At 42.3% G+C, this 26,584-nt stretch overlaps 1 protein-coding gene across 5 annotated transcripts in view; it reads left to right on the forward strand.

The window, feature by feature from the left end:
- LOC136962025 (H-2 class I histocompatibility antigen, Q10 alpha chain-like) overlaps positions 1 to 26,584 on the forward strand; it is a 38,002-nt gene that overhangs the window by 1,679 nt on the left and 9,739 nt on the right. The window contains exons 2-14 of one of the 5 annotated variants that reach the window (XM_067255614.1): positions 926 to 1,198; positions 1,293 to 1,580; positions 1,717 to 1,998; positions 2,208 to 2,330; positions 4,326 to 4,388; positions 5,275 to 5,337; positions 7,000 to 7,059; positions 20,658 to 20,741; positions 21,146 to 21,181; positions 21,317 to 21,379; positions 21,745 to 21,780; positions 22,483 to 22,545; positions 23,507 to 23,566. In XM_067255614.1, the coding sequence (XP_067111715.1) occupies positions 926 to 1,198; positions 1,293 to 1,580; positions 1,717 to 1,998; positions 2,208 to 2,330; positions 4,326 to 4,388; positions 5,275 to 5,337; positions 7,000 to 7,059; positions 20,658 to 20,741; positions 21,146 to 21,181; positions 21,317 to 21,379; positions 21,745 to 21,780; positions 22,483 to 22,545; positions 23,507 to 23,566 (1,494 nt within the window). Of the gene's footprint in view, positions 1 to 925; positions 1,199 to 1,292; positions 1,581 to 1,716; positions 1,999 to 2,207; positions 2,331 to 4,325; positions 4,389 to 5,274; positions 5,338 to 6,999; positions 7,060 to 7,240; positions 7,309 to 7,725; positions 8,382 to 17,193; positions 17,251 to 20,657; positions 20,742 to 21,145; positions 21,182 to 21,316; positions 21,380 to 21,744; positions 21,781 to 22,482; positions 22,546 to 23,506; positions 23,567 to 26,428; positions 26,571 to 26,584 lie in introns of those variants that run through there. The other 4 variants (XM_067255617.1, XM_067255618.1, XM_067255616.1 and 1 more) reach the window with 4 other exon arrangements.

Genomic DNA, 26,584 nt, shown 5'->3' on the forward strand with positions numbered 1-26,584 from the left:
ACCCTGATTGACCATGTCATTCAAGGACAGTTCATTGATTTAATGATTGCAGTAGGCTACATTGATTCCATGATTGTAGTACATTTATTTACTTACATATTTATGTAGGCCCTGATTGTTATTTTTGGGGAGCGACAAATCATTGTTTTAAAACTAAACTCCTCATTACACAGAGAAACTTCATTTATTGTGAATAAACTTCATTTATAAGTGTATTTCATGGGTTTATCTACAGCTGAATTTGTTATCAAATCAACAGAGAATACACTTGTTGCTTTTATGTTAGTATTTATATTGAAAAAAAATATTAATAGAATAAAATGCAGTGCTTCATTATACAGTGAATATTGAACTGTTTCGCCAACATAAGAGTGTGTTTAGTTTGCTGTATTAACTTTTTGAGAACAGCTATCTGAGTTTGGAGAACTATGTCAAATTGATTTATTGATTTAGGTTCATTGATAGTAGTATTTACAGTTGGCTATATAGACTCATTACAAAAGTTACTTTTTATGGCAAAAATAAGGTGTGAGGTTTTGCATGTGGTGGCACTCTAAAACTGTTTCTTGCATTTGAGGAAGTGATACATGCTTTTTAAGCGTTCTAATCAGTTTAACCCTTGTGTTATCTTCGGGTCATTCTGACCCATCAGTCATTGTGACCCACCGTCGTATTGCGACAAATTTACCTCATACAAAAACAAAGTGAAGCATTTTCTTTTAACTGTCGGGCTGTCTCAGACCCCCCACATTGGAATGGTTAAAAGAAAAAAAAATATATTTGTTTTTGTATTGGGTAAAATTGGGTAAACACAACGATGGTTCATTATGAACCTTTGGGTCATGTGACCCGAAGGCAGCACGAGGGTTAAATAAATAAAGATTAAAATGACTTTGTCCGCTGATCATGATTTTTGTGCCTCCAGTGCGCCACTCACTAGAGTACGTCTACACCGCCCTCTCCAAGCCCATTCATCAACATGGTATCCATGAGTTCACCGCCATGGGCCTGCTGAACGACAGGATGATCGACTACTATGACAACGATCTTCAGAAGAAGATTCCCAAGCAGGACTGGATGAAGGAGAGACTGGATAAAGACTACTGGGACAAAGGCACTCAGTCACGCAAGTTCAAGGAGCAGTGGTTCAAAGTCAACATTGGAATCCTAATGGACCGCATGCGTCAGAATGACTCTGGTGAGAACAAACACAGATCAGTACTCCAGTCCAGTGCATCATCCACCATATTTGTGTTTACAAACTGTTTATTTGTATTCTTGTTTTGTCTCAGATGTCCATAGTCTTCAGTGGAGGCATGGCTGTGAGGTTGAAGAAGAGCAGGGTTCTGTGAGATTCATCCAGGGCTTTGACCAGTACAGCTACGATGGAGACGACTTCCTGGCCTTCGATGACACCTCTACACAGTGGGTCGCCCCTAATGCTGCTGCTCTGCCAACCAAGAGGAAGTGGGATGGAGAGCAGATCCTGAACCAGTACACCAAGGGTTACCTGGAGAAGGAGTGTGTCGACTGGCTGAATAAATTCATGGATTATGGCGAGAAATCCCTTTTTAGAGCAAGTGAGTAGTTAAGATTGTATCTGGTGTGAGGTGTGCTGAGCAGAATTCCTCACATAAGAATTACATTTGAATTGGATGAATTAAATGTTTAGGACATAGATCTGTAACTCTGTAACTATGTTTATTTCCTATGTAGAGCCTCCAGTTGTTGACGCATATGGTAAAGCGTCCAAAACCGTGGGGAATGTCAAACTCACCTGCTGGGCCACTGGATTCCTGCCTAAAGACATCACCCTGCACATCAGGAAGAATGAGGTGGTCATCTCTGATGGCGTGGAGACTTCAGGAGTCCGCCCCAACCATGATGACACACACCAGATTTGGAAACGTGTTGAGATCCCCATGAATGACCAAGGAAATTACGACTGCTTTGTTAAACACCAAGCCTTGCCTGAACCAATCATTAAAGCATTCCCTGGTAATACAATGTCACCTCCTTCCTAACATATCCAAGTAACACCTATTTCAAACATATTTAGAAAAAAGTATCTTATATTAATGATATTTCGGTAGCTGTTTCTTAGTTGTGTTTCTAACACTGTTGATTACGACAAACTACTGTAGTCTTGATGTGTGTCATCTGGCTTCATATTACTGGCTCAATCATTTCTCTCCCGTTATTTGCAGAAAACAAGTGTGGTGACTGTCCTCTGGTTAAGGTCGGGACTATTGGTGTGGTTGTGGGCTTCATCGTATGCCTGGCTTTTGTTGGAGGGCTCCTGTTCATACTTTATAAAAGAGGCATCATCAGTAAGTAGTGCTTAGACTGGTTCCATTCAAATAAGTATTTCTTAAAGATTTAGCATCTCAGCGTTTATTTTTATGATTCTCAAACGAGACACCAATTTAACAAAGTTGTCCTCTTTATCTTTCAATATGATATCCAGACCAGGCAAACAATTAATAATCTCAGTGGAGGAATAAGACATGAATAGATATAGAATTAGAAATCAACAGATGAAAAAACATAAGATAAATCTTTTTTTAATTTATTTTCAGGGAAAGCTGACATGTATAATGAAAATCTGAAATGATTATATCCTTTGCAACAATGTAAATAAAACATCAGGCAGTTTAAGGTTACTATACAGTGCATGTACTGCAGTTAACATGACATTTCTTTTCAGCTCTACCAAGACGTACACCTTCTGAACCAGGTCAGTTACAGTTTAAAATAATATAATACAAATATATGTTTTAAAGGGGTCATAGAATAATTTTATAGGGTATTTCACACTGTTCCTTAAGGTCTCCGAATAGGGTATGTAACATTGGTTGGGCTGAAAATGGCCCGGGTGCTGTTCTATGCGCCCTTATGCAACCCTGTGAAATAGCCCTAGAATGAAACAAGAGGTTTTCTCCCTTTTATGGTATGCTCATGAATATTTAGATGAGCTGTGCGCTGATTGGTTACATTTACATTTTAGTCATTTTAGCAGACGCTCTTATCCAGAGCGACTTACAGTAAGTACAGGAACATTCCCCCCCGAGGCAAGTAGGGTGAAGTGCCTTGCCCAAGGACACAACGTCATTTGGCACGTCCGGGAATCGAACTGGCAGCCTTCGGATTACTAGCCCGATTCCTTAACCGCTCAGCCACCTGACTCCCTGGTTTACAGCGAGCGGAGCTGCGGAGCAAAGACGCAACTGGTGGGCTGGTCTGTAAGTACATTTTGGGGCGTGACAAAGGCACAGACCAGAGCCAAATAAGGTGGAGCCACCAAATGTACGTCATTCAGTGTTTTTTTGGAAACCGCCCGTTTTACAGCGGCAGTTTCAAATTGTGAGATTTGCATAGGAAAGAGGTGCCAATGGGACTTGAGGTTCTCTGTATGTCCATTTTACCCACCAAACTCTCATTATTCAACGATGTCAAGGTAAACTCGCTTTTGCATTCTATGACCCCTTTAATGTTTGAATTCCCCCATATTTCACAATCATTTGTTGGTTCTAGAAGAAAATATGTATTTCTTTCTGTAGTATTCATTTCAGATCCTGAAGAAAGGTAGTCAGAGTGGCACCCTCAACACTCATATGAACATTTTCTTTTTAAATGACATATGCAGTAAAATGTTCATTGTTGTGCATGTTTTCTTACATGATTAAGGCCCTTGAAAACAAGTTGTATGCTATTATGAAAGTATGATTTAGAAAATGTGTCTTGTGATAAGAGCCTCGACCACTCATAGTATTGACAGGCAATGCAAGTGCATCAGATCATCTTTTTGGATTCCTAAAGAAATCCGAAATTTGCTTTTGTGCTGACAATTTCTTGTGCTGTTGCACGCCTGTTTCCAACAAGTGTGTTGTCACGTGAGACCTGAATGTAATTTCCAACCTGACTGACATTTTTTTACCTAAGATACACAATTATCCACTTAATGAAATCAAAATACAACTAGAAAATGAACATAACCAACAAAAAGAAAAGACAACTTTTTATTCATTATTTTTCCAATTTAGTTTTGACCAGGCCGCCCATCTACTCTCCGCCAGGGGGTGCAGCAGCCCCCTCCGCACTCCTACCTACCTCGAACTTGGTACCAAGTAAGACATGACTGTTACAGATGATGTTTCATTGAATCTGGGACACCAGTGTTTTCATTATATCATTACAATGTTGTCCCTACAAAATGTATCTTATAAAAGTCCTATTTTGTGTCTCACGTCTGCTTCACTTCTCTTCAGTTTTACACCTGACTGAAATCTTGGGGTCGTGACTCTTCTCTCTGCTTTATTTTTCAGGAAACTCCAGTGGTGGGACCCCATCTCTGACTGGCAGCACTCAGAGTATTGGTGCTTCTGCAAGTTAGTGTCTTTAACATGGCAACATTTCCACTCATCCATTTGTTCCTTCGGATGGGATGACATCAAAACTGTTTGGATGGAGTGAAACTATGCTCATCTTGTATTTACTTTAACCCATGTTCAATTACTGTATGCTACACCATGTTATCCTTTTTTCAGTAGAAACACCTTGTTTCATATCAGTTCATTAAAATGTGTTTCATTACAAAATGTACCTTTATAGTGCAAAATATTTTTTTAGCAGATATAAAAGATGTATCATATTATTAACTAAATGTCTTGTTTATAGTGTTATATCTGTCAAAACATTGAATTTTCATTCTCTTTCTCTCTCATTCTTTTTCAGATAAGAAAGAAGACAGTGACAGCAATTCTGATTCTGGTAGTTTATTTAATAGAAATGACATTTGTAAAGTCATAAAAATCTGATTTTGTGTCTCACTGTCTGCTTCACTTCTCTTCAGTTTTACACAAGTGAAATCTTGGGGTCGTGACTCTTCTCTCTGCTTTATTTTTCAGGACGCTCCAGTGGTGGGACCCCATCTCCGACTGGCAGCACTCAGAGTGTTGATGCTTCTGCAGGTTAGTGTCTTTAACATGGCAACATTTCCCCTCATCCATTTGTTTCTTTGGATGGGATGACATCAAAGCAGTTTGGATGGAATGAAACTATGCTCATCTTGTATTTACTTATGTCTTATTATGCTACATCACGTTATCCCTACATATGGTACATATGGTACACAGATTTTTGTGGCAGATATAGACTTGGAATGAGAAAATTCACAAGATTTCTATTGTGTGTCCCACTTCTGCTTAATTTCTCGTCAGTTTTACAAGAATGAAATCTTGAGGTCGTGACTCTTCCCTCTGCTTTATTTTTCAGGAAACTCCAGTGGTGGGACCCCATCTCCACCTGGCAGCAGTGTGGTCATTGTTGTGTCTGCAGGTTAGTGTCTTTAACATGGTTAACATTTCCACTCATCCATTAGTTTCTTCAGATTTACATTTACATTTATTCATTTAGCAGACGCTTTTATCCAAAGCGACTTCCAAGAGAGAGCTTTACAAAGTGCATAGGTCACTGATCATAACAACAAGATAGCCACAAAACATTGTGAGTAGCCAAAACATGAAGCACACATTGTGAACAACCAAAGTAAGTGTAGTAAGTAGTTAAACAAGTTACAATTAAACAACATGAACCGCTATACGTGCAAGTGTACCTGTGGAAAAAACAAGCAACAATAATAAAAACGATATATCACAGCTAGTACAAAACAATTAAAACAAGAGCAACAAGTCTCTGAGCAAGAGTCATTGTGATCCTTGAGGAAACCAACATCGGGTCAAGCGAACCATTCCTAAGTACCGTTGTACTCCTGGAACAAGTGCGTCTTGAGCCTTTTCTGAAGGTGGAGAGACAGTCAGTTTCTCTGATGGAGGTGGGGAGTTGATTCCACCACTGGGGGGCCAGACAGGAGAAGAGCTTGTGTTGGGACCGGGCGGTCTTGAGCGGTGGGACCACCAGGCGGTTGTCTGAAGAAGACCGTAGGTGACGGGTGGGGGTGTAAGGCTGCAGGAGAGACTTGATGTAGACGGGTGCAGTCCCGTTCACTGCTCGGAAGGTCAATACCAGGGTCTTGAATCTGATACGGGCCATGATAGGTAGCCAGTGGAGAGAGATGAGGAGCGGGGTAACATGAGAGCGTCTGGGTAGATTGTAGACCAGGCGGGCCGCTGCGTTCTGAATCCTCTGAAGAGGGCGGGTTGCACATGCTGGGAGACCAGCGAGCAGCGAGTTGCAATAGTCCAACTTGGAGAGGACAAGTGCTTGGACTAGCAGCTGGGTGGAGTGCTCAGACAGGTATCTCCTGATCTTCCGGATGTTGTAGAGGGTGAATCTACACGACCGGGAGACCGCAGCAATGTGGGCCGTGAGGGAGAGCTCGTCGTCCATGGTAACCCCAAGGTTCCTGGCAGAGGATGAACAGGCGACTTTTTTCTCAAAGAAGAAGGAGAAGTCGTCTGCTGTCAGGGTGGAGGGAGGGGGTGGGGGAGGTGGGTTAAGAAGGGTGGAGAAGGTAGAAAAACGTTTGTGGGGGTTTGAAGCGGAGTTAAGATGGGATGACATCAAAGCTTTTGGGATGGAGTGAAACTATGATCATCTTGTATTTACCTTAACCCTTGTGCTGACTTCGGGTCACATGACCCAAAGGTTCACAACAAGCCATCGTTGTGTTTACCCAATTTTACCCAATACAAAAACAATAAATAGCATTTTCTTTTAACCTTCGCAATGTGGGGGGTCTGAGACAGCCCGACGGTTAAAAGAAAATTCCTCACTTTGTTTTTGTATGCAGTAAAGTTATCGCAATACAACGGTGGGCCACAATGACTGATGGGTCAGAATGACCCGAAGATAACACAAGGGTTAATCTATGTTCATTTACTGTCACACAATCATGAAATGTTTCATGTTAAATCTACAACATGGTAAATCTGCAAAGAATATTGAAAACAAAGTGGTGAATTCAATTGTTTTTCACCCAGTGATATTTTAGGTCATTAAGTGGTGTTTATATCTAACAAACTTTTCTTGGTCCTTCAGACACAGCAGATGAATCAACTACACTCTTACTGAACAAGGATTCCACACAACACATGAACGGTCAGTATAAAGTCCTTAACTGCAAGCGCTCACACAATGTGCGAATAAGACAAAATGATGTGTCAATACGTAGTTCACATAAGTTATAACAAGGTTAAGAGTACTGTAGATGCTGTTCCTACTAAGTAGTTACATCTCTTTGTTAGATTTGACATGTTTTTACATATTTCTGGCCGTTCAGGTAACGGGACAGGACCAAAAGAAAACGGGTGTGGTGCACAGCAACCCCTGCTTGGCAGCAGTTGAATGGTCAGTTTCAGTGCTTGACTATCCACTGTGTCAGAATCTCTAAAACAGCACTGATGAATTTGTCTGGTAACTTTCTTTGAAAAGTGTTTTTTGTCATATAAACTGTTTTTTAACCCCGTTTTAGAAGTTGAAGAGCACAGCTTTACTCATTGCAATACTGCAATGGCGATTGTTTTTAGTCACTGCAACACCTAGTGGTGGCAGATAGACATGTAAGCACTGTTCCGTGCTCATGTAGGTCAGTTTTATCCAGTTTAGGTTGCCATATCATTGTATTTTCCTACATTTCTTGTTCCACTTTCAATATCAGTCATGAAACATTATGTACGACCTAGGTGTATTTTATGAAAGGGTCTCCCACTGCTAACTAGCAATGTGTGTGAACATTTGTGTTTGAATTGTGCTCGTGTTTTTCAGGAACAGATAATGGACGTCCCAGTGCAGTCAGACACCATGCTGGGGAAATAGAATCCCTGACTGGACAGAGATGAACACATGACAGGGTTCTGTTTGATTGAGTTGATCTTTGCTCCCTCTTATGGGTTTGCAGTCTCCTAAATATTACATACGACTAAAAAACTGGAAGTTAGTTACTTAGATGATCAGGAAGTGTCTTTGACATACACATGTGGTGGATCAGATCAATCATTAAATAGTTATTGGGATAGCATTCTGATGTACTTTAAATCCAATTTTCCATATTTCCAATTTTCATCTTTCTATCTTCGTGGGACACTTTAGAACACTGGAGGTTCCTGTGTAAGACACACTGCTCCATGTACACAATGTTGTGGCTGTTCTCTCTCTGTCAATAATGTATAATTGTGTATACAATGCAGCTCCATGTATTTTCTTTTAAAATAATTAATGATATATGTTTTATACCTGTTTTTATATTTCTGTTCACAAGGTTTAATGGTCATAGCACTGTACTGCACTGTTACTGTATGATATAGTTTGAACTATATAATCAGTGTTAAGTTTAAATATTGATTAATGGGATGAGGGATATCATTTGGTTGTCTTACTTTTAAATCAACGTTGCTGAATAAAAGAGAATGTACTGAAACTTTGAGTTCTTCCTCCCGGATGTATCTACCAAGTAGAACAGAACAGGAAGAGGTCTGCAGTTCCTCATTACATTACATTTACATTTATGCATTTAGCAGACGCTTTTATCCAAAGCGACTTCCAAGAGAGAGCTTTACAAAAGTGCATACATAGGTCACTGAACATAACAACGAGATAGCCCCAAACATTGTGGGTAACCACACATGAAGCATACATTGTGAAAAACAAATAAGACCCAAAGGGAAGAATCATAAGAGCATGTAGTTAGACAAGTTACAATTAAACAGCATTGAACCTCAAAAGTGCAAGAGTGTACCTGTGGAAAAAGCAAGCAACAATAATATATTTCACAGCGAGTACAATCATTTTAAGTCAGTTACAACTAACCAACAAGAGTAACAAGTCTCTCAATAAGAGTCATTGTGATCCTGGAGAAAACTAACATCAGGTCCAGCCAAACATTCCTAAGTACCGTTATACTCCCGGAACAAGTGCGTCTTGAGCCTTTTCTTGAAGGTGGGGAGACAGTCAGGGCCTCATTTACTAACATTGCCTTTGCCCAACCGCAAATAGCGGACGGTGTATTTCCACATTTTGCATGGTATTTATCAAACCAGATCCTCGCCGGGCAATCAGCGCCCATTAGTGTTAATTAGCGCGCCGTTATAAGATGGGAAAAATCGCCTGCATGTTACTGCCACCGTGGTGATTCAAAAAAAAAAAAAAAAAGTTCAGCGAACAAGAGCTAGAAATATACACACCCACTTTCCCTTATACCCTCCCAGCATCGGTAATCTGCGTTTTTACTCAGATTTTTTTACTCGGAAGGTCAGTAACAGGGTCTTGAATCTGATACAGGCCGTGATGGGAAGCCAGTGGAGGGAGATGAGGAGCGGGGTAACATGGGAGCGTCTGGGTAGATTGAAGACCAGGCGGGCCGCCGCGTTCTGAATCTTCTGGAGAGGGCGGGTTGCGCATGCTGGGAGACCGGCGAGCAGCGAGTTGCAGTAGTCCAACTTTGAGAGGACAAGTGCTTGGACTAGCAGCTGGGTGGAATGCTCAGACAGGTATCTCCTGATATTCCGGATGTTGTAGAGGGTGAATCTACACGACCGGGAGACCGCAGCAATGTGGGCTGTGAGGGAGAGCTCGTCATCGATGACGGGATGATGAGGAGTTCTGTTTTGGCGAGGTTCAGCTGGAGGTGGTGCTTGGTCATCCAGGCGGAGATGTCTGTGAGGCAGGCCTCGATCCTAGCCGAGATCCCCGGATCAGTCGGGGGGAACGACAGGTACAGCTGCGTGTCGTCAGCGTAGCAGTGGTAGGAGAAGCCATGGGAGGTGATGATTGGTCCAAGCGAGGTGGTGTACAGGGAGAAGAGGAGGGGTCCAAGGACGGAGCCCTGTGGGACACCAGTGGAGAGCTGGGGGGGCCTGACACTTTGCCTCCCCAGGAGACCTAGTAGAATCTTCCCAACAGGTAGGATGAGATCCACTGAAGTGCAGTGCCAGTGATGCCCATCTCAGAAAGTCTGGCAAGCAGGATTTGATGGTTAACCGTATCAAATGCTGCAGAAAGGTCCAGCAGAACGATGACGGATGACCTCGAAGCCGCTCTGGCAGACTGGAGGGCCATGGTGACTGACAGGAGGGCAGTTTCTGTGGAGTGGCCAGTCTTGAAGCCCGATTGGTTGGGGTCAAGCAGGTTGTTCTGAGAGAGAACGTTTGACAGTTGGTTAGATACAGCACGTTCAATTGTTTTAGAAAAGAAGGGTAGCAGTGATACTGGTCTGTAGTTCTGGAGGATGGCTGGGTTAAGGGAGGTTTTTTTGAGTAGAGGGCTAACTCTGGCCTGTTTGAAGGCAGAGGGGAAAGTGCCGGAAGTAAGAGAAGAGTTAAGGACATGGAGAAGAAAAGTTATGATGGAGGGAGAGATGGTTTGAAAGAGAGGGGAGGGGACTCAGTTCCTCATGTCTAAAACAACGCAGTTCAATACTGCCATGCTCAGAAAAGGGTGTTGAGGTGGTGAAAGGTCTACTATAATCCTTCTCAAATCAGTTTGGATAGTATCATTTAAAAAGGGGTTGACAATGAATTTATGTGTCTTAATCGTGGTTGTTTTTGGGACGATTTTGCCTGTTAACAGTGGTAAGTTGTTTTATTGCTGTCACCAACGTTCTCCGTAAATAGCTACCATCTTTAGAATCGACAGAGAGAGAAGTGAAGAGTTTAGCACACAGAGAAAAATTGAAACAGACGTTTCTATCTACCAACACGCTTGAAAAACAGCAAATTGATTGTAAATTCAACTAATTTGCAAAGATAATGAATCTAGTTTGAATCTAGCTTTCTTATTTTTAATTGTGTTTTTATATATAAATTGATTCAGTATCACACTAAAACATTAAATAAGAAACATGCTCAAATATGTTTATTAACAGTCAAAAGAATACATGTCTCAGGTGACATTTCACTCAGGCTTAATGTACTGTATATTTGATAACAGATTACTTTGTTGTTTTGGGCAAATGAGGGGTGGAATTTGTGTAAGTGTATGTCTTCTCAAGCTGTTTATTACTGTTAATGTCACGGCCACAGCCGTGCCCCCCCTGTTTTTGGTTTTGCCCTGTCCTAGTGTTTCCCTGTCATTGTCTTCACCTGTGTCTCGTTCTCGTTAGCGTCATTGTGTCCACGTGTGTCGTTTGGTTCTGTGTATTTAGGTTTCTGTTTTGTGTCCAGTCTTTGTCTTGTCATTACCTTACCTGTCTATGTGAGTACCCTATCTGTGTCCCTGGCTTTTTTCGGAAATAAACCCTTTGTTTTCAGTATGGCTGTGTACTCCCTTGCATTCGGGTCCTACCCCTCCTCACACCCTGACAGAATGACAAGACCAAGAAAGGACCCAGCAGAGAGTTCCCCGAACCCTTTCCTAGGGACCCGACTTGCTGCTGGTGGACCCCGAAGCCTGCAGCGGAGGGCCCACCCCAAGTCCTGGTTCCTACCCCGACTCCAGCCTCGGTCCTGCCCTGGGCCCCTGCCTCGATCCTGCCCTGTGCCCCTGCCTCATCCTGAGGTTGTGCCGCCCAGCACCCAGAGCACCGAGGCTGTGCCTGCCGGGGAGTCTCGGCCGCCTGCCGCCGGTACCCGGCCTCGGTCCTGCCCTGTACTCCAGCCTCGGTCCTGCCCTGGGCCCCATCCTCGTTCCTGCCCTGTGCCCCATCCTCGTTCCTGCCCTGTGCCCCATCCTCGTTCCTGCCCTGTGCCCCATCCTCGTTCCTGCCCTGTGCCCCTGCCTCGTTCCTGCCCTGTGCCCCAGCCTCGTTCCTGCCCTGTGCCCCGGCCGCCGCCTCCTCCGCCCGAGGACTTCTGGCCGCCGCCTCCTCCGCCCGAGGACTTCTGGCCGCCGCCTCCTCCGCCCGAGGACTTCTGGCCGCCGCCTCCTCCGCCCGAGGACTTCTGGCCGCCGCCTCCTCCGCCCGAGGACTTCTGGCCGCCTCCGCCCGAGGACTTCTGGCCTCCTCCGCCCGAGGACTTCTGGCCTCCTCCGCCCGAGGACTCCTGGCCGCAGCCTGCCACCGTGCCCGCGCACCCATGCGCCCCCTCGTCCGCGCTCCCAGGCGCCCCCTCGTCCGCGCTCCCAGGCGCCCCCTCGTCCGCGCTCCCAGGCGCCCCCTCGTCCGCGCTCCCAGGCGCCCCCTCGTCCGCGCTCCCAGGCGCCCCCTCGTCCGCGCTCCCAGGCGCCCCCTCGTCCGCGCCCCCTCGTCCGCGCCCCCTCGTCCGCGCCCCCTCGTCCGCGCCCCCTCGTCCGCGCCCCCTCGTCCGCGCTCCCAGGCGCCTCCTGTCCCCCGTGCCCGTCCCCTGTGCCCGTCCTGCCTGGTCCCGGGTGGTCCAGGGAACCACCCGGGACCACCCGGGTCCAACACGGTCATCGTAAAATTTAGAATAATCTCATGTGAAAGGAGTAACAATGCATTTAGCCGTTGCCGCCCTGGTGCTGTTTGGGTCGTTTTTAACCATCAACAGTGGTAAGAGTTCATCTATGACTTCATGTTCATGTCTTGTGGCGTAAACACTTGTTTCCTTCGAAAAAGTAAATCTGCTTTCTTGCGTTTCCTACCATGTAGCGTTATGATAGTACTAGGTTAGCGAACATCGCATCCCATTTATTCCATTTATTAGAGTTTTTTATCTCCAAACATTTTCGTTAGGCAACTTAATTTTAAACTTAACTTAAATTTAATTTCGTGCCCGTCCCCTGTGCCCGTCCTGCCCCCGGGTGGTTCCCTGGACCTGCTCCGGCCTCCGGGCCGCCTGCCTTCTGCCCTGCCTCCGGGCCGGCCCCCGGACCTGCGTCGGCCCTCTGCCCTGCCTCCGGGCCGACCTCCGGACCTGCTCCAACCCCCTGCCCTGCCTTATGGGACGTCGGGTGACGTCCCTTGAGAGGGGGGTCCTGTCACGGCCACAGCCGTGCCCCCCCTGTTTTTGGTTTTGCCCTGTCCTAGTGTTTCCCTGTCATTGTCTTCACCTGTGTCTCGTTCTCGTTAGCGTCATTGTGTCCACCTGTGTCGTTTGGTTCTGTGTATTTAGGTTTCTGTTTTGTGTCCAGTCTTTGTCTTGTCATTACCTTACCTGTCCATGTGAGTACCCTATCTGTGTCCCTGGCTTTTTTCGGGAATAAACCCTTTTGTTTTCAGTATGGCTGTGTACTGTCATGCATTTGGGTCCTACCCCTCCTCACACCCTGACAGTTAAGTATCTACAGTGTATCTACCAATAGAATACACCTCTTACCATGTGGTATTTTAATACACACCGTTTTATTTCCACTAAGAGTCCTGGGGCCTGTACTACGAATCAAGATTTGGCGTTAGATAGGTAACTTCAGGTTCAAGCCAGGGTTTTCTGTATTATGACGGTGGATCACTTGTTACCGGGGTAGATCACCATGGTAACACATGCTGAACGCCTAACCTGGTCGGGAGCAGGTTAAGTTGGAGATCAGAGATCAACCGGTATAAAAGCCCTGCCCACTTACTCATTCTTGAGGATAATGGCGTCACCGTTCATAGAATATCCTGTGGAGCTTGGTGCGCGGATAGTGAGAGGTGCGCTCAGAAGAGCCAGAACATTTAGAGACCGACAAACCCTTTCGCATTACGTATCTTTGTCAGCTTCTTTAACCCCTGGAGAGGACTCTAACCTCCCCTTGGACAAAGACAACGAGTTCAGGGACTCTAACCCTTGGAGAGGACTCTAACCTCCCCTTGGACAAAGACAACGAGTTTAGGGACTCTAACCCCTGGAGAGGACTCTAACCTCCCCTTGGAAAAAGACAACGAGTTTAGGGACACTAACCCCTGGAGAGGACTCTAACCTCCCCTTGGACAAAGACAACGAGTTTAGGGACTCTAACCCTTGGAGAGGACTCTAACCTCTCCTTGGACAAAGACAAAACACAAAAACGGTTGATTTCCCACCACTGTTGGTTTGACTAGGTACGATGAAACATAGTAATCGTCTAAATTTGGTTCTCAGTTCCGAATAGCAGTACTTTGAATTAACAGGTGTCTGCTTACCTTTTTTTTATGTTGAGGCGCCTCTGACGATTACGTCTGCCACCTCGTACCGGTGTATGGGTCTCTCTCCCGATCTGTCGGTCGGGCCGGAACCCTCTGGACTCCCTCTTTTCAGCGTCGGGGTCACCATTTGAAGGATTTAAATACTGTGTGTCTATTCCAATATGTAATGATGGTATTCAATGACACAAATCTGTGTTCTAGAAAGAGTGGTCTGGAGTCGCAGAGGTCCGATAATATCAGCTTTAATGCAGCAGTTGGAAATCAACAAGTACAGAGCTCTGGGGTTGTCTAAGTTTCCCTACCCGCAACAGAGTTTTGGCTGGTTCACGAAGTCCAACTGGCTATCTGTCTCTCCCCAGCATATATTTATACAGTGCAATTGAAACACACGTATCAAAAAAGGTTGAGCTTGTTCTCTCGTGCATCAGGGAGTTGTTCTTGCCTACGCGTCCCACCTGCTCGGGTGCAGTCTCCACCCGGTTTCAAGGTTGTTTCTGAAAATGAAGAGATAGAGACACAAAGAACAGCCTGCTTCCCACACCCAGTGTGAGACCCAATGTTTAAGCCTGAGCACACTTCTAAGTTCATAACTTTAATAAGCACAATGCATAACTTTAATAAGCGCAATATATTCTTTATTATTACGGTATCCATGTCATAAATGAAGGGCTAATGTTAATTGGTGGGTATATAGGCGAACTCTTACGTTTGTTAGCCTTTTTGCTATGATGCTTGCTATGCAACAACAATATTTCGGTTTTAACTCAACAAACACGAGATAACATTTCACCATAATAGTGTGCTTTGCAACAAAACTGTTACAAGTTCAGTTATTTATTTTCATTATTTAGGTTAGGCTCTGTAATTAGACAACGGAATTTTCAAATCTGTAGGTAGTTTCAAAGACGAACATTTGCTATTTGCTACAACTATATTTCGTGACAAAGTATAGTTTAACGTCATAACTAAAAGTGTTCCTCCCTAAAAGTTATATTAATATAGCATGTAATAACAGACATTTAGCGTGTCAGGGCATGTTTTTGTAACCCTCCTATTATGTTTGGTGTCAATTTGACCCCAGGCTGTTTTAGCTGTATAGAACATAATCGGTCTTACCATAACAGCCTTTTGATTTCTGGGGGGGGGGGGGGGGGAGGGGGGGGGGGTAAAAATGTGTAAAATAATGTAGCTATACTCATTTACCAGACGATTATATTACAATTGGCATATAGTGCATTTAGTAAGTAGCCTATAACAGCAAGTACAACGTAATCAAGAATCAGAAGTGAATAGTTCTACTAAAAGTGATTCGTACAAATGAATACAAAGAGGATGCTCGCTTTTACCAGACAGTGACATAACAGCAGTCGCAACTAATTCACATATTACCTCATCCCGATAATAGGACAGTGTAGCACAACATCAACATCGTTTCTCAAGTGCAGCTCAACTTTACGTCTATTTTCGTGAGACAATCATTCAGATTTTACATGTAGCACGACATAAAAATCGTATAGGCTCTCAAGTGCAGCGCAACATAACTTTTATTTTAATGAAACATGAATTAAATAGCCTACTGACAGTTTCCTCAAAGCCTAAGACGAAGGAACCTAGGCTTAACATTGTAAAAATCGCCTCGGCGATACACATGGCAATACGCTAGGAAGGCAGTGCGCGTTCACGCGTAGGGGAGTGGAATTCTGCGGTGGAGTGAGAATTCGGTCCAACACGGTCATCGTAAAATTTAGAATAATCTCATGTGAAAGGAGTAACAATGCATTTAGCCGTTGCCGCCCTGGTGCTGTTTGGGTCGTTTTTAACCATCAACAGTGGTAAGAGTTCATCTATGGCTTCATGTTCATGTCTTGTGGCGTAAACACTTGTTTTCTTCGAAAAAGTCAATCTGCTTTCTTGCGTTTCCTACCATGTAGCGTTATGATAGTACTAGGTTAGCGAACATCGCATCCCATTTATTCCATTTATTAGAGTTTTTTATCTCCAAACATTTTCGTTAGGAAACTTAATTTTTGGGGGGGGGCATAGCATATGTTTAGCGAAAGTATGTGTAAATTTAAAATAGTGACTTTAGTTAGTAGGCTACTGGGCAATATCCTCAAAAGTGAAAGTGAAACTTTGCCTACATTGTTACTGTCTGAGTAGAGCTGCGCCATAACCTGAATGTGCGTATTTATTTTGATCATTTGACCACATTTCGATTCAGAGGAATCAAATTGCTTGTGTAATTGTCCGTGACTGCACATAGGCCTACCGGGAGTCAGGTGGCAGAGCGGTTAGGGAATCGGGCTAGTAATCTGAAGGTTGCCAGTTCGATTCTGGCCGTGCAAAATGACGTTGTGTCCTTGGGCAAGGCACTTCACCCTACTTGCCTCGGGGAGAATGTCCCTGTACTTACTGTAAGTCGCTCTGGATAAGAGCGTCTGGTAAATGACTAAATGTAAATGTAAATATAGGCTACTGGTTTATTGTAAATTTAACATGCTGAAATGCCTGTAGGTGACCTGTATTGAAATATTACAGCAACATGACCACAGGAACTCTTTACTTAAATAAATACACTTGGATATGGTTCATTTGTTGTCCTATCGTATTTTTAAAAACAGGTAATTAGTAATAAAACGAATTGATTATATACCAAATATCAACATCGTTTTCATGATAGTATTGTAGCAAGTCAGAGCCTGTCAAGCAGAACTTGCAAACGTGTGAAAGCCATTTCTACCTAGCAACATGCTTGTAAAACATCGGATTGGTTCTAAAAGACAACACATTTACAATGTTCCAGAGAAGAATATACTTCCGCCTATACGACAGAACAAACAATACAGTAACCTACATGCCGCAGTTCAATCAGGCGGGATTAGTTTATGATAACTGATTAAAAATAATAGTTTTTGGGCAGGTAAAATGAGGGGTCAGATTTGTGCAACTGTTTATTACTGTGTATTACCTATCTTACACAGATAATACACCTCTGAACTTAAGTTTTAATGTAAATCTGTTTTAATTAATTAAATGACTCATACATATGCATATTGTTTTAGTTTTATCTAGCAGACGCTTTCATCAAAGCAACAAAAATGATTTAAATGTACAATCTCTTTATCTTCAGTCAAATGCTCTACCACTGAGCTGTACCCATCCCTTACCTATTTGTATTTTGAAATAAACCATTTTATATCCACAAAGTCCTGCTGATTTTATATTTGTGTTGCCAGTGCGCCACTCACTGGAGTACGTCTACACCGCCCTCTCCAAGCCCATTCATCAACATGGTATCCATGAGTTCACCGCCATGGGCCTGCTGAACGACAGGATGATCGACTACTATGACAACGATCTTCAGAAGAAGATTCCCAAGCAGGACTGGATGAAGGAGAGACTGGATAAAGACTACTGGGACAAAGGCACTCAGTCACGCAAGTTCAAGGAGCAGTGGTTCAAAGTCAACATTGGAATCCTAATGGACCGAACGCTTCAGAATGACTCTGGTGAGAACAAACACAGATCAGTACTCCAGTCCAGTGCGTCATCCACCATATTTGTGTTTACAAACTGTTTATTTGTATTCTTGTTTTGTCTCAGATGTCCATAGTCTTCAGTGGAGGCATGGCTGTGAGGTTGAAGAAGAGCAGGGTTCTGTGAGATTCATCCAGGGCTTTGACCAGTACAGCTACGATGGAGACGACTTCCTGGCCTTCGATGACACCTCTACACAGTGGGTCGCCCCTAATGCTGCTGCTCTGCCAACCAAGAGGAAGTGGGATGGAGAGCAGATCCTGAACCAGTACACCAAGGGTTACCTGGAGAAGGAGTGTGTCGACTGGCTGAATAAATTCATGGATTATGGCCAGAAATCCCTTCGTGAAGGAAGTGAGTAGTTAAGATTGTATCTGGTGTGAGGTGTGCTGAGCAAAATTCCTCACATAAGTATTACCGGTACATTTGAATTTGAATAATTAATCAGAATCAGAATGGGTTTTTATTCGCCATGAAAGTTTGCACAGACAAGGAATTAACTTTGGCAGGAGAGCCTACCTAGGCAGCCATTTTCGGCGCCAATTAGAAAGTTACAGCATAACATGAGGAGAGAGGAGGAGAGAAAAAGGCAACACCCAGACAATGCTCCTAGATAGTCTCGCTTCAGCGCTCTCCAGGGGAGTTGTTTTCCAGCGACGACCTTGGCCGGGGCCTGTGCTGGTTACGGGGCCGAAAGTGGATAAGATTGGGGTAGTTGTTTTGACGAGTAGCCGCAACTCAATTTTCACGTCCACCCTTCAGGAAGGTCTCCATGTCCTCCATCTTCCTTTGCAGAGCCGCAAACTTATCCCTGTTGTAATCAATGCTGCGTTGTAAGTTCACAGACTGAGCTCCAACAACTCTGCCCAACATATCAATCATATCGGGCAGCCTAACGGGGCTTTTGATAGCTGCAGCCGTTTCCTTGATTTTCCGATATACAAAGCCAGCGCCTATTCCAAACAGCAGAAACCCTGTAATCATGGTTCCGAATATGAAGATGTCTTCAACGTCCTCCACGGAAAGCGCCGCTAGACACACGACACGCCAATTCTCCCACGCGTCCATCGTGTAGCCAGCTGCGAACGTCCCGTCCGGACAGTTGGGTTCCCCCGCACCCGAGCTTCTCTTCGAGAAGATGGTGTCAATAGCATTGAGAGACCAGCTAATTAATTCCATGCTTCTAGTTTCGGAGAGTGATGATGAGAGAGTATCTTGACACAAGACAAGACACAAGACACAGCCAAGCAGGGAAGGTCAGGGAGGGGAGGAGAGAAAAATGCAACCGCCTTCGTCGAGAGCCAAAGAAGAATATATGTTTAGGGCATAGATCTGTAACTCTGTAACTATGTTTATTTCCTATGTAGAGCCTCCAGTTGTTGACGCATATGGTAAAGCGTCCAAAACCGTGGGGAATGTCAAACTCACCTGCTGGGCCACTGGATTCCTGCCTAAAGACATCACCCTGCACATCAGGAAGAATGAGGTGGTCATCTCTGATGGCGTGGAGACTTCAGGAGTCCGCCCCAACCATGATGACACACACCAGATTTGGAAACGTGTTGAGATCCCCATGAATGACCAAGGAAATTACGACTGCTTTGTTAACCACCAAGCCTTGGCTGAACCAATCATTAAAGCATTCCCTGGTAATACAATGTCACCTCCTTCCTAAAATATCCAAGTAACATCTATTTCAAACATATTTAGAAAAAAGTATCTTATATTAATGATATTTCTGTAGCTGTTTCTTAGTTATGTTTCTAACACTGTTGATTACGATGAACTACTGTAGTCTTGATGTGTGTCATCTGGCTTCATATTACTGGCTCAATCATTTCTCTCCCGTTATTTGCAGAAAACAAGTGTGGTGACTGTCCTCTGGTTAAGGTCGGGACTATTGGTGTGGTTGTGGGCTTCATCGTATGCCTGGCCTTTGTTGGAGGGCTCCTGTTCATACTTTATAAAAGAGGCATCATCAGTAAGTAGTGCTTAGACTGGTTCCATTCAAATAAGTATTTCTTAAAGATTTAGCATCTCAGCGTTTATTTTTATGATTCTCAAACGAGACACGAATGTAAAAAAGTTGTCCTCTTTATCTTTCAATTCAGACCAGGCAAAAAATAAATATTCTCAGTGGAGGAATAAGACATGAATAGATAGAATTAGAATGAGAATTCAACAGATGACATACGATAACTTCAACATAAGATAAATCTTTTTTTAATTTATTTTCTGGGAAAGCTGACATGTATAATGACAATATGAAATTATTATATCCTTTGCAACAATGTAAATGGAACATCAGGGAGTTTAAGGTTACTATACAGTGCATGTACTGCAGTTAACATGACATTTCCTTTCAGCTCTACCAAGACTTACAATGGTAAATGGAAGTAATGGAAGTAAACCTCCACAACCAGGTCAGTTACAGTTTAAAAGAATATAATAAAAGTAATGTATTTTAGTGTTTGATTTACACTCCTATTTCACAACTTTATGGTTGTTTTACACCTTCTGAACAACTAGGTCAGTTACAGTTTAAAATAATCTAATACAAATATGTGTTTTAATTTTAACGTTTCAATTCCCCCCTATTTCACAATCGTTTGTTGGTTCTAGAAGAAAATATGTATCTATTTGTGTAGTATTCATTTCAGATCCTGAAGAAGGGTAGTCAGAGGAAAGTGATGCAAGCATAGCATTCAAGTGGCACCCTCAACACTCATATGAACATTTTCTTTTTAAATGACATATGCAGTAAAATGTTCATTGTTGTGCATGTTTTCTTACATGATTAAGGCCCTTGAAAACAAGTTGTATGCTATTATGAAAGTATGATTTAGAAAATACTGTATCTTGATGATAAGAGCCTCGACCACTCATAGTATTGACAGGCAATGCAAGTGCATCAGATCATCTTTTTGGATTCCAAAAGAAATTCGAAATTTGCTTTTGTGCTGACAATTTCTTGTGCTGTTGCACGCCTGTTTCCAACAAGTGTGTTGTCACGTGAGACCTGAATGTAATTTCCAACCTGACTGACATTTGTTTTACCTAAGATACAAAATTAACCACTTAATGAAATCAAAATACAACTAGAAAATGAACATAACCAACAAAAAGAAAAGACAACTTTTTATTCATTATTTTTCCAATTTAGTTTTGACCAGGCCGCCCATCTACTCTCCGCCAGGGGGTGCAGCAGCCCCCTCCGCACTCCTACCTACCTCGAACTTGGTACCAAGTAAGACATGACTGTTACAGATGATGTTTCATTGAATCTGGGACACCAGTGTTTTCATTATATCATTACAATGTTGTCCCTACAAAATGTATCTTATAGTGCAAAAATATATTTTTAACATCATAAAAGTCCTATCCTAAGTGCCCATCTTGTATTTACTTTAACCCATGTTCAATTACTGTATGCTACACCATGTTATCCCTACATATGGTAGCCTTACTTTTATAACAAGTCATTTTTTTTGGTAGAAACACCTTGTTTCATATCAGTTCATTAAAATGTGTTTCATTACAAAATGTACCTTTATAGTGCAACATATTTATATTAACTAAATGTCTTGTTTATAGTGTTATATCTGTCAAAACATTTAATTTTCATTCTCTTTCTCTCACATTCTTTTTCAGATAAGAAAGAAGGCAGAGACAGCAGTTCTGATTCTGGTAGTTTATTCATTTAGAAATGACATTTGTAAAGTCATAAAAATCTGATTGTGTCTCACGTCTGCTTCACTTCTCTTCAGTTTTACACACGTGAAATCTTGGGGTTGTGACTTTTCTCTCTGCTTTATTTTTCAGGACGCTCCAGTGGTGGGACCCCATCTCCGACTAGCAGCACTCAGAGTGTTGATGCTTCTGCAGGTTAGTGTCTTTAACATGGCACCATTTCCACTCATCCATTTGTTTCTTTGGATGGGATGACATCAAAGCTGTTTGGATGGAATGAAATTATGCTCATCTTGTATTTACTTATTATGCTACATCACGTTATCCCTACATATAGTAGCCTTACTTTTATAACAAGTAATTTTTTTTGGTAGAAACACCTTGTTTCATATCAGTTCATTAAAATGTGTTTCATTACAAAATGTACCTTTATAGTGCAACATATATGATTTTAGCAGATATAAAAGATGTATCATAATATTAACTAAATGTCTTGTTTATAGTGTTATATCTGTCAAAACATTTAATTTTCATTCTCTTTCTCTCACATTCTTTTTCAGATAAGAAAGAAGGCAGTGACAGCAGTTCTGATTCTGGTAGTTTATTCATTTAGAAATGACATTTTTTAAAGTCATAAAAATCTGATTGTGTCTCACGTCTGCTTCACTTCTCTTCAGTTTTACACACGTGAAATCTTGGGGTTGTGACTTTTCTCTCTGCTTTATTTTTCAGGACGCTCCAGTGGTGGGACCCCATCTCCGACTAGCAGCACTCAGAGTGTTGATGCTTCTGCAGGTTAGTGTCTTTAACATGGCACCATTTCCACTCATCCATTTGTTTCTTTGGATGGGATGACATCAAAGCTGTTTGGATGGAATGAAATTATGCTCATCTTGTATTTACTTATTATGCTACATCACGTTATCCCTACATATAGTAGCCTTACTTTTATAACAAGTAATTTTTTTGAGAAGAAACACTCAAATAAGTTTCCTTACTAAATGTACCTTTTATAGTGCTAAAGATTTTTGTGGCAGATATAAAAGATGTATCATAATATTAACTAAAATGCTTGTTTATAGTATTACATCTGTCAAAATGTTTAGTTTTCAATCTCTTTTTCAGATGTGAAAGAAGGCAGTGACAGCAGTTCTGATTATGGTAGTATATTCATATAGGACTTGAACAAGAAAATTCACAAGATTTCTATTTTGTGTCTCACTTCTGCTTAATTTCTCCTCAGTTTTACAAGAATGAAATCTTGGGGTTGTGACTCTTCCCTCTGCTTTATTTTTCAGGAAACTCCAGTGGTGGGACCCCATCTCCACCTGGCAGCTGTGTGGTCATTGGTATGTCTGCAGGTTAGTGTCTTTAAAATGGTTAACATTTCCACTCATCCATTAGTTTCTTCAGATGGGATGACATCAAAGCGTTTAGGATGGAGTGAAAGTATGATCATCTTGTATGTACCTTACAGGCTGTCTCGGACCCCCCACATTGCAACGGTTAAAAGAAAATTATTTTTATTTGTTTTTGTATTGGGTAAAATTGGGTAAACACAACGATGGTTCGTTATGAACCTTTGGGTCATGTGACCCGAAGGCAGCACAAGGGTTAAAGTACCGGATGTCCGGCGTGCGGCCATGAGAATTTTTTTTGGGAACTTGCATGCGGTTTAATATTTTAGTCAATTGATTTCCCCTACCAATCATATGAGACGAACGCAGCTATAATTAACGTTACAAGCCTATCAGAAGCAGAGAAGGGTCCTGGCAACACAGTGTGAATGACATCCATACGTCATGTTAGCGTTGTCAGTGAAAGCATGGAGCGCAAATTCATGAAGCCAAAGGATGATGCCCTACCCAGGGCCGGGGTGGGTAACCGGGAGAATGGGGAGAATTCCCGGTGGGCTGCTTCACTTTTGCTTTGGCTCTGGAGACAGGTGCATATCGCGCGTCCTGATTGCGTCCTGGGGGGAGGGGGGGGGGGGGGGGGGGAGAAGCCTCCACCTCCCTGAAATGAGTCCCTGCAGGTTGGAATGTCTGCATTCACAATTTCTTAGCCACTGGTCACCCTGTGTAGAAAACTAGCAGAACAAAAATCATTTCTCTCCAAAAAAAAATCACTTGTAACCCCTGTAACCCATGTTCATTTACTGTCACACTATCATGAAATGTTTCATGTTAAGTCTACAACATGGCAAATCTGCAAAGAACATTAATAACAAAGTGGTGAATTCAATTGTTTTTCAACCTGTGATATTTGAGGTCATTAAGAACAAGTGATGATTATATCTAACAACTTTTCTTGGTTTTTTAGAGACAGCAGATGAATCAACTACACCCTTACTAAACAAGGACTCCACACAACACACGAACGGTCAGTGTAAAAGCCTGGCATGCTCCTTAACTGCAAGCGCTCACACAATGTGTGAATAAGACAAAATTATGATGCTGTTCCTACCAAGTAGTTACATCTCTTTGTGAGATTTGACATGTTTTTACATATGTCTGGCCGTTCAGGTAATGGGACTGGACCAAAAGAAAACGGGTGTGGTGCACAGCAACCCCTGCTTGGCAGCAGTTGAATGGTCAGTTTCAGTGCTTGACTACACACTGTGTCAAAATCTCTACACCAGCACTGATGTATTTGTCTGGTAGCTTACTTTGAAAGGTGTTTTTTGTGTAATGAACTCAAAAAACACAATTATATTTGTCATATAAACTGGTTTTTAACCCAGTTTTAGAAGTTGAAGAGCACAACACTGCGATCATCAAATGCAGGCCTATTAGAGGTCACCAGAAGCAGTCATAAGAAGATTGGTGATTCGGCCTTTGTCAATTACGCCCCAAAACTATGGAACAAATTACCCATAAATATTAGGGAAGCAAACACTCTAGACATTCTTAAAAGACAGCTTAAAACCTAACTTTTTACCGAAGCATTTAAGTAATTTTATCTCAAAAGGGTTTTCCTACTTTTATTAGTTATATTATTGTAGAATCTTGGTTTAGTAAATTTGGGTCATTATTTGACTTGCAATTTTTACTTTGTCTAGGTCAGAGTTGGCAAACTCTGATAGCGTACAAGAACTCTGTATTCTTGATCTGAGGCAAAGGATCTGTTAACAGAGAATACGGCCCATACTCTTGAACTGGGGAGAGGATCTGTTAACAGAGTGTATGGTTTTATATATACAGACCAGGGGTGAACCAAATGTATATGTTACTTTTAAGATGCATGTTTAAAGTTGTTTTCTCTCTTGAACAGAGATCTTATTGGGATTTTTATTTTTTGTTTGAATTGTTTATCACTTGTATTATTGTTTTTATTGATTTTATGTAAAGCACCTTGAGCTACAATTCTTGTATGAAATGTGCTATATAAATAAAGTCTTACTTACTTACTTACTTACAACTTTACTCATTGCAATACTGCAGTCAATGGTGATCGTTTTTGTCACTGCGACGCCTAGTGGTGGCAGATAGACATACTGTACCGTGCTCATGTAGGTCTATCCAGTTTAGGTTGCCATATCATTGTTTTTTCCTACATTTCGTGTTCCTCTTCTTTCAATATCAGCCATGAAACATAGAATACACCTAGGTCCTACATAGTCTATGAAAGGGTCTCCCACTGCTAACTAGCAATGTGTGTGAACATTTGTGTTTGAATAGTGCTTGTGTTTTTCAGGAACAGATAATGGACGTCCCAGTGCAGTCAGACACCATGCTGGGGAAATAGAATCCCTGACTGGACAGAGATGAACACATGACAGGGTTCTGTTTGATTGAGTTGATCTTTGCTCCCTCTGATGTGTTTGGGGTCTAATAAATGTTACATAGGACTATGTTACATAGATCATCCACTGGCTCATTCTAAAACTGTGGTGAGAAAACAGGAAGTTATTTAGGTGATCAGGAAGTTTCTTTGACATACGTGTGTGGTGGATCAGATCAGTCAGTGAATACATTTATTAGGATATAATTCTGATGTACTTTAAACAATTTCCCCTCTTTTAAAATGTTACATCTTGGAAATACTTGGGATTAAGAAAACTGGAGGTTTCTGTATGAGATGAACACACTGCTCTGTCCACAATGTTGAGGATGTTCTTTTTCTAGAAAATATAATGCAAAGCTTTGCAGCTCCAGGGTTTTGTGAAAAGATTTTTATATAAGTATACCTATTTTTATATTGCTGTTCAAAAGGTTTTATGCTCATAGCACTGTACTGGATCGTTACCGTATGTTATTGTTTTTAACTGTATGATAAGTGTTTACTTCACGGGAAAGAGATTTAGTTTAGTTGTGTTATTTTCAGAAATACTTGAAGTTGGAGATGCTTTAAATTAAATCAAATGAATAAAACTGAAACTTGTAAACGTTATTCTTCCACATTTTCTGTCCATTATATTTACAGTCTGAAGAGAATAGGAAGTGTGTGGTCAGAGGTCTGCAGCTTCTCTTGGAACAGTTCATTTCTGCTGTGTTCAGAGCAGTTAGAAGCACAATCCCCAGAGAGGTGATGTTCCAAGGATTTTACTGGTGGTACTACCATGATTCTTTTTCAAATTAGTTAGAATTTCAAATGGGGTTGAGAATTAATTTAGTTGTACTCATCCTGGTTGTTTATAGCTGTTAACCGAGGTAAATAGTTTTCTTGCCGTCACCATTGTTTTCCTTTAATACTGTAGCTACCATCTCAAGGGTCGACAGAAAGAAGTGAATAGAGCGTGTTTAGAGCACAGAGCAAAACTGGGTTCACTGGCCGATGCTTCACCTGGAAACAGGTGAAGGATGGCTTCCTGTATGCACTTTCGGTTCCTATGGACGAACGTTAGCAATCCCACTTGATAACTCTGCGTTGCAATGCAGGTCTGATGGGGACAGAGGATCAATCATCCTCACGGGCACACATGTACCCCTAAAGGAAGGACAGAGTAATGGTACAGCCCATCCAGGCTGGAGAAGTCTCGGCTCAAATGCATGTCGGTGACCTGTCATACAGCAGGGAAATGTCAATGGGTTTTTGAAACAGGGTTTTATTTCCCTTCATAATTCTCATCAGAATGGCCATGATCCACAAATTATAAATGAACTCTGTCCCCCCATAGAATTACGCCTATGCAAGAGGTTATTTAGAATCCTAGGAGTGTTGGCTTGTAGCAAACTCATGCGTTCTTGGACTTTCGGACTTTGGACATGTAAGTCCGGCTGTGCAAGCCTCAAGATACGGACGTGGTTGGCTGCGTCGAGACGAAATTCGTCCTGAAATCTATAATCGTTATAAAAGTTTAGGATAATCTCATGTGAAAGAGTAACAATGCATTTAGTCGTTGCCGCCCTGGTGCTGTTTGGGTTGTTTTTACCCGTCAACAGTGGTAAGAGTTCATCT

This window comes from Osmerus mordax, chromosome 18 (assembly GCF_038355195.1).
Source record: "Osmerus mordax isolate fOsmMor3 chromosome 18, fOsmMor3.pri, whole genome shotgun sequence".
In the NCBI taxonomy this organism is placed as follows: domain Eukaryota; kingdom Metazoa; phylum Chordata; class Actinopteri; order Osmeriformes; family Osmeridae; genus Osmerus; species Osmerus mordax.